Source organism: Oryzias melastigma, linkage group LG12, assembly GCF_002922805.2.
Source record: "Oryzias melastigma strain HK-1 linkage group LG12, ASM292280v2, whole genome shotgun sequence".
Taxonomy (NCBI): Eukaryota; Metazoa; Chordata; class Actinopteri; order Beloniformes; family Adrianichthyidae; genus Oryzias; species Oryzias melastigma.
In genome coordinates, this window is record NC_050523.1 from 6,661,903 (window position 1) to 6,669,121 (window position 7,219).

The window sequence follows — 7,219 nt, forward strand, 5'->3', positions numbered from 1 at the left end:
ATTTTTAGATGTAGATTAATTTGTTTTAATATTACAGCTAAATTACTCAATAAGCTGAAATTTCACTTTGACATGCAAAGAATAGTTTTTTTTGTGTATTACAGCTTTCCCCTTATCCCTTGTACTTCTTTTTACCACAGGAGGCTGGAAATGATGATTGCTTCCTAAATTTGTGGTCACACGACAAAACATGTGTACGGTTGTCCAGATGAAAGGGGTGGCTCAACTTACCCACTGACTCAACTTACCTCACTCTCCCCAATGTCCAATTTAGTGAGAAAAATGTCACAAGAACATGTTAAAAACACCAAAAACACAATTACGGGAGTGAGTCTTTAACATCAGAGCTTTAACTCCAGTGTCGACGTTCTTTTAATAACTAAAAGTCTATTTTTTTTTTGCAAATAACTTTATTTTAATGGATTTGAAGCAGAGAAAAGCAGTTTTGGTTTGATGCTCAACATTCTACGGTAATAAAGTGCCGACACCAGATGATTCTGACACAGACTCTGAATCATCACGCTACATCAGAATCTGTTATGTAAATGGTCAGCGTTACAGTAGTTCAAAGAGCGTGTGTTATTTTGGATTCACTGGCGACAGCTTAAAGGATCTGGTAAAATGTTATCTCTTCCAAATTGTAATCTAGAGTTTCCAGATGTTTGTTCCTCGCTAACTGTTTGTAGCTGTGTGGGTAAAATTGAGCTAAAATGAGCCTTAAAGTGTAAATGTAAAGTACAGTAAATAAAAAAAGGCCAAGATGTGGACACTAAATAAATTTGCAACATTTCTAGCTCAGTTTTAGGCTCCATTTGAAGTAATTTAGAACTAAGTAAAACACAGCCGGTGTCTTGATATCAATCGAAAGAATTTGAATACAGGTTTTCTAATGGACTCGACACGTTTAAAATTCTTATTTTGAAATTTGATGCCAAATTTTGGATGGATGATATAGTCAAGGAACAGCTGTGACACAAGGATTTTTGTTTTTTTCTAAATTTAAATTTAGTTAAAGTTGGAAGTGTATCAGAAAAGAAAGAACGATGTAAAACTGAACTACATCAAAATGATGTACAGTGTGTGGAAGCAAAGAACTTTACTAGTTTGTTTGTATTTCAGCCAATCTTGTGTGTTGAAGCCATTGACTGTATATGAGAATTGGACTGAGCGAGTGTGATGTCACACATAAAACATGGCTTACTCCCAGCTACAACCAAATTAAATAAATTTAGTTTGCTTCTATCCGAGATAAAGAAATCTTTAGGCAGACCTTCTCAGTATACAGGGATCTGTCTGAGTTGGTCTGAGTCAACGTTGCTACGGCAACCGCTCTCGCCAATAGGAGTGAGCTTGTTGCAAGTCCACACCCCATCTCACTTAAAAGTAGGCTTGGGAGAATCTGCCAATTAAACATTTTGAACCATATACTTTTAACGAGGCATCTGATTGGTCAGTTAATAACTTCAATAACTTGCAAACCAGAAAAATATCATGAAAACAAAAATTTAAACTAGCAAAAACATGCTAAAAATGTATCAGAGCAAGAATGGTTGTTCTGACACTATAATGATAAGGAAATAGCTGTTTATCTTAAATACAAGTCTATGGGATTTTGATTTAATCCAGCAGGTACTTCCTATTTGCACTCAGTCCGGTCCTCATGTACAGTCGAGGGTTCAATTGATGATTTTTCGTCCCATTAAGATACAATCCTTTGGTAAACCAACCTGACAAACTAAGTTATTAGATTTTACAACTGTTGGGACTTCAGAGCTTTACTAATGCACAATGACTTTAAGTTGTATAAATATAAAAAATAATTCATTTCTTTACATTTTTGGGAGACCTAAAACTGGATGGTGTCATACAATGATATAAAATTCAACAACAAATCTAAGGAAATTGTTTATCGCTGCTGGGCAACAATTAAAATGTGAATTATAATATTAATAATAATAAAAAATAATAAAGTCGCAGAACTGATTTGAACATCACCTTAGAAATCCTCAGACAAGTCGTATTCACCAGCGGTTTACCTCCAAATGGCACGACTTTTCAACTAATCGTTAAATAAACAGAGTGAGGTAGAAGAATAAAGAATAAAGCTCTACAGCTGTCAGGGGTATTTCTTCCTTTTATATAAAGCAGGAGGTCAGACAGCTTTGCAGACAATTCATCCCAGATTCTGTCGTGACCTTTATGTCTCATAACAAGACATTCCCAGTGGTTTCATCTTTTACATCTCAGTTATTGAATGTCTTGAAGCGGAGTAAAGAAGACGTTTTTATCTTGACTTTATCGCATATTTTAGATTTCTGTTCTCACGTTCTAATTTGTAAAAGCCTCTACACGGAAACAAATTAATCATGACCTGAATGAAAAAAAGTTCGAACTGGAAAAAGCTTCTAACATTCTGGAAAATTCTTAAAAATGAAATGAAACTGTAGGATATAGCTCTCATTTAAACTAACGTTTCCAGCGTTTGTTAGCTTTTGGTTTGAGCTTCACACGCTGGAATTGGAGCGCGGAGCTTGGGCAGCCTGCTTAGCTCTTCTGAACTGTGATACTTGACTTATTTTCGTGAAGACAATAATAAAAAAGGTCACCTATTTCTCCCTCCGCTCTGGTTAATACGGGACGGCCTTCAAAGTCAGTCACAGAGACACAGTGGAAGCGGCTGTCATTGAGACACAACCCCTAAGTGAGATTATAGCAACGGTAATCCTTCAGACTAGCTCAGGATCAGATGTTTGACAGGCGGCAATCAGCAAAATCAGTGAAAGAGCGGCACATCGCCGGTTTGTGACAAGTTGTGGAGCTCCGACTTAATCAAAAAACATCAAAAAACGACCCTCAAAACGTCAATTTTTGACACGAAGGTCTTAACCATGCATCAATATACGACTTGGGAATGAACCTGTTGATTTGGGAAGATGTAGGAATTATTTTTTATCATGGAAGTCCCGAAATTGGCACCAATTAGGAACCGAAACCAAAGAACGGCAAAGAACCGCATAAAACCCAATTGGTGTCCAACCCTAGTGCCAAACACTGGGCCAACCGATAACTACCAGAGTTCAGTGTTTTACCTAAGGACCCTTCGACCAGTCTACTGTATCACCACGGCTGTAAAACAAGCATGGCAGTAGCTCATGAGAAACACGGTTGAAGACCATTGCTCTGTATCTATGTACACACAGGCATGCTGAAGCGTTTTGGCAAACTGCCGCTACCCCATACTGGCGTATGTACCCAAAGTTAAATGAGGCTTAGTGCAAATCTTGTTTCAGGCTTTTTCTTTCACGATTTTCTATTCCAATTTATGACTGACTTGATAGAATTGTGACTGGGCACAAACTGTAACTCTGAATTTCTCCTTCATGATACAAGGATACTACCCATACATCACCACCATGTCCGAGTTGGTCAAAGTTCAACTGGTTTCAATAGGTATTCAATGACCATGCGTTTTGGACGTAGAGCCTGTTAACAGTCATAAAAACTTGCCTAGGAACGCATAAACATGAGCGTTTTGGACACAAAAGCCTGAAACTTGCATACACATGAATTTTCATAGACTTGGTAAGTGGTCACTTAACTGCTAGTTTCCTAGCCTGGTGTGAACGTACCACAAGAGGCCTGAAAGCTAAATAAAAGTATCACGCTTACATGTTTTGGTGCACACCAGAGGTTTTTGACAAATGGATGTTCTGAAAACTCTTGGTATGCTCTGCAATACCAACACTCTCACCTCCTCTTTCCTCCGAAACTCTTTCGCACTGGGGCTCCAAGTAAATAGAAGGACAAAGCTGTGAACAGGATGAAAGCCATCAGGTGATGCCTAAGAGCCTGTAAGGGGATCAAACAGCCCTTAATTGCCCAGGATATAGCTGCCCGGCTCCTTACTCTCTCATTCCGTCCCACTCTACTTTCCATTTGGCATCACTATGGTAACCACTCAGTTGGAAAAATAATTTGACAGGCATGTCCGATACTCCTGTAGTGTGCTGTCTGACATTAGAAGTATAGAGATAGTGGGCAAAGAAAGAAAGAAAAAAAAATTCAGCAGAGAAGCAACAGCTCAATAGTGTCAACGCCGCGATGATGTCTAGAGACAATAAACAGCAACAACAGCAGCGCCTAAAGGCTCATTTAAAAGGTGCTGGGTGTCACCTTGACGACTGGGGGCCGGCAGTCTTCTCTGATGCCCATTAGGATCCAGCTGCTCCCAGTGCAAATGAGCACCTGTCAGCTGATCAGATGGCAGCCACAGAGGACAGCGACAAAAATGCATCTAACAGCAGCAATACACAGGGGGAGGCTAACATGATAGCATGAGCGTTGGGATATCTTCAGTCCGGTACAATCCAGACAGGCGGGACTATTGCCGGACCTGCTAAAGGTAAAGCTTTTTTTAAAACTGCACCTTGATTGCTTGAAAATCTTTACCCATTCCTTCCTTAATGAGTGGTTTCCTGCCAGCTCACCTCCTTCCTTCCTTCCTTGCTTCCCACCCTCCCTACCCGTGTCTAATATCTCATATATCTGAGCCCATTCGCTGTGTTTTCTCAGAGCAGCGTTCCCCACAGGTTCTTTAAATTGCTTCTTCATTTCGGCTGCAGCTTTTTGTTTACGCTGCAGGTCAAGCATCGCAATTAATTGGCATTAATTTAATCAAGGTGACAAGTAAGTGGTTTGGATCTGATTGTTAGAGCCGTGCAAGTGCCTGCATGGGTTGACAAGTGGAAACACCTTTTGCTGCGCAAAAATAACATTATTTAACAGGCTGGTTGGACATCTGGAGTTAAGCTCCTCTACTGTTTTAGTGGCTCACTGAAGTAAAGCAGAAAAAAAAATAGGTACAGTAATTAGAAAGTTCACTCAGTGTCTTAGTTACCTGCATTGCCAGAGTAATCGCCTACAGTCAAAGGGTATCCATCATCATCAGGGTCCACCGAGAAGAGGCCCACTCCAAAGGTGCCGTACTGGGCGTATGCGGTGCTATTTTCAAAGTCCTCCAAGTCGATACGAAGCTCATAGTTGGCCTGGATGGTCAGTGCATGGATCTGCTTTAAGCCTGCAGGCAAAAAGAAAACAGAATGAACCAGTCCATTAGATCTTCCCTTTGTAGCCTCTCAGAAAACAGTGTTAGTGACCTCCAACAGCAGACGTCTAAGGTTTGTTTCACTTGTTCTCCACATTTGTCCAATTGTTTACAATGCAAAACCATCCATCCATCCATCTTCAGAACCAGCTAAATCCCTTTTCAGGTTCATGAGTTTGCTGGAGCCAATCCAGCTGCTGTTGGGCAATGGTGGGGTACACCCTGGAAGAGTCACCAGTCTGTTGAGGGACACACAATCGCACACATTCACACCTAAAGAGAATTTTGAATCTCCAATTAACCTACGACGCATGTTTTCACAGGGGACAGGGGCTCTTTTATCCCTCCATTGTGAGACTTTTTTTTTAAAGAAAAATAAAAAAGTTTCTAAATATTTAAATGCTAAAATTCTGTATTTTCTTGACTATAAGTCGCCCTGGAGTATAAGTCTCAGGAGCCAAAAAATGCACAATGAAGAAGAAAAAAACATATACAAGTCGCTCTTTTAAGAAAAAAGTCAAATATTTATGGACAAATTCAACACGCCGGACGTAACGTAAGATTCAACACCGAACGCGATTCATGCGTCAAACTCGAGTCCGTTTCCTCTTTTGACGTCCCTCAAATTTAATGCTCAATACTTGTCCAAAAATGTCTTCATAAAGTAGATGCTCCCATTGGGTGTGGAGATGCTACCGTTTAGCCTCATGAAAGCTTTGACTGTATATCTCATTTAAAATGTACAGAATGTACGGATGATGTTGAGGTGTTAAGTCTATTCATTTTAGTTAATGGGAAACAACCGCTAAAAGGCAACCAGTTGTTAGTGGGAAAATAACGAATATATGAGTCTATTTATGTTTTTAAAAAAATCACAAATAGGTCACGCCTGAGTATAAGTCGCACCTCTGGGAAATCTAAAAAAAAAAAACGCGACTTATAGTCTGGAAAATACAGTAACTATAGAGTAAGAAGTGAGAAAGTAGTAAAGGGAGGAAAAAAGTAAACTAACTCAAACTAATTTACAAACATTTGAAGGACCGTGCTTATAAGAAGTTGAATTACAACATTTTTGTGTGTCCTGTACTACAAAAAAACTGGAAGTCAATAAACACACTGGATTATTAAGCTAAATTTAATATTTTTGAAGAAAATTAAAAAAATGTTAGTGTGTGCAAAAAATATGGCAGATATGCACCAACAACAGTGAAATTAAGTTTTTTATTTAATCACTGCTGACATTTCACTTACTTCTACTACTTTTGCTGCATTGAGATGATCACATGTGACAAGGTGTCTTTTATTTTGAAAGGAAGTCTATTTTCTTATAATGCTTGTATTCTATTCATGCAAAATGAACAACAGTTCATTTATGTTTTAGTAATAATAGCGTAAATACAGACTAAGCAATTCTTTTGTTTCCCATTTCACATCTTTGCTAGACACTAAATGTTGTTAAATGACACGAAAATGTAAAATTCTATCAAAATAAATACAGTCCAGAAAAAGCAGTAATATAAACTTTAAGTGATACAGAAACATTATTAGACGCTCCACTAGAAAAGGTCAACACATCGCTGCAATCAAAGTTTATAGAGGAATAAAAGTTTTTTTGACATGCAGACTATCCCAACCATGTTTCCTCCACCACCATGCATCCTTAACTGTGTCTGTGAAGGCAAATCACATCTTAAAAGGTTAGTTTGGTACTGTTCTACAAAATAATTCCCGTACTTTATCTTATTTTTTTTTCAGCAAGAGGTGTTCTAGAGCTAAAGTTTTAAATCAATCCATACGTAGAGTCTTATTTTAAATTAACCAATAATTGAATAATGGATAGTAATAATAAATAATATAATAATACATTTTATTTATATAGCACCTTTCAAGATAAGAACCACAAAGTGCTTTACAGTAAAACACAAAGTAAAACCAAATATAAAAACAGGGCATAAACAGAGTTAAGAAAAAGCAATTTTAAAAAGATGTGTTTTTAGCTGTTTTAAGCTGTGTTTTTAGTAATTGGTGTATGTAATATAGTACAGTCTCCATGACATCTATAAAGTCTAAGTTTGAGCTCTTGCTATTAATTTTTAGAGACAATTACTCCCAACA

At 38.1% G+C, this 7,219-nt stretch overlaps 1 protein-coding gene across 5 annotated transcripts in view; it reads right to left on the reverse strand.

The window, feature by feature from the left end:
* Positions 1–7,219, reverse strand: part of fibcd1 (fibrinogen C domain containing 1) — a 222,721-nt gene that overhangs the window by 4,987 nt on the left and 210,515 nt on the right. For all 5 annotated transcript variants that reach the window (XM_024299837.2, XM_036214653.1, XM_036214652.1 and 2 more), the window contains one exon: positions 4,898–5,077. In XM_024299837.2, the coding sequence (XP_024155605.1) occupies positions 4,898–5,077 (180 nt within the window). The remainder of the gene's footprint in view (positions 1–4,897; positions 5,078–7,219) is intronic.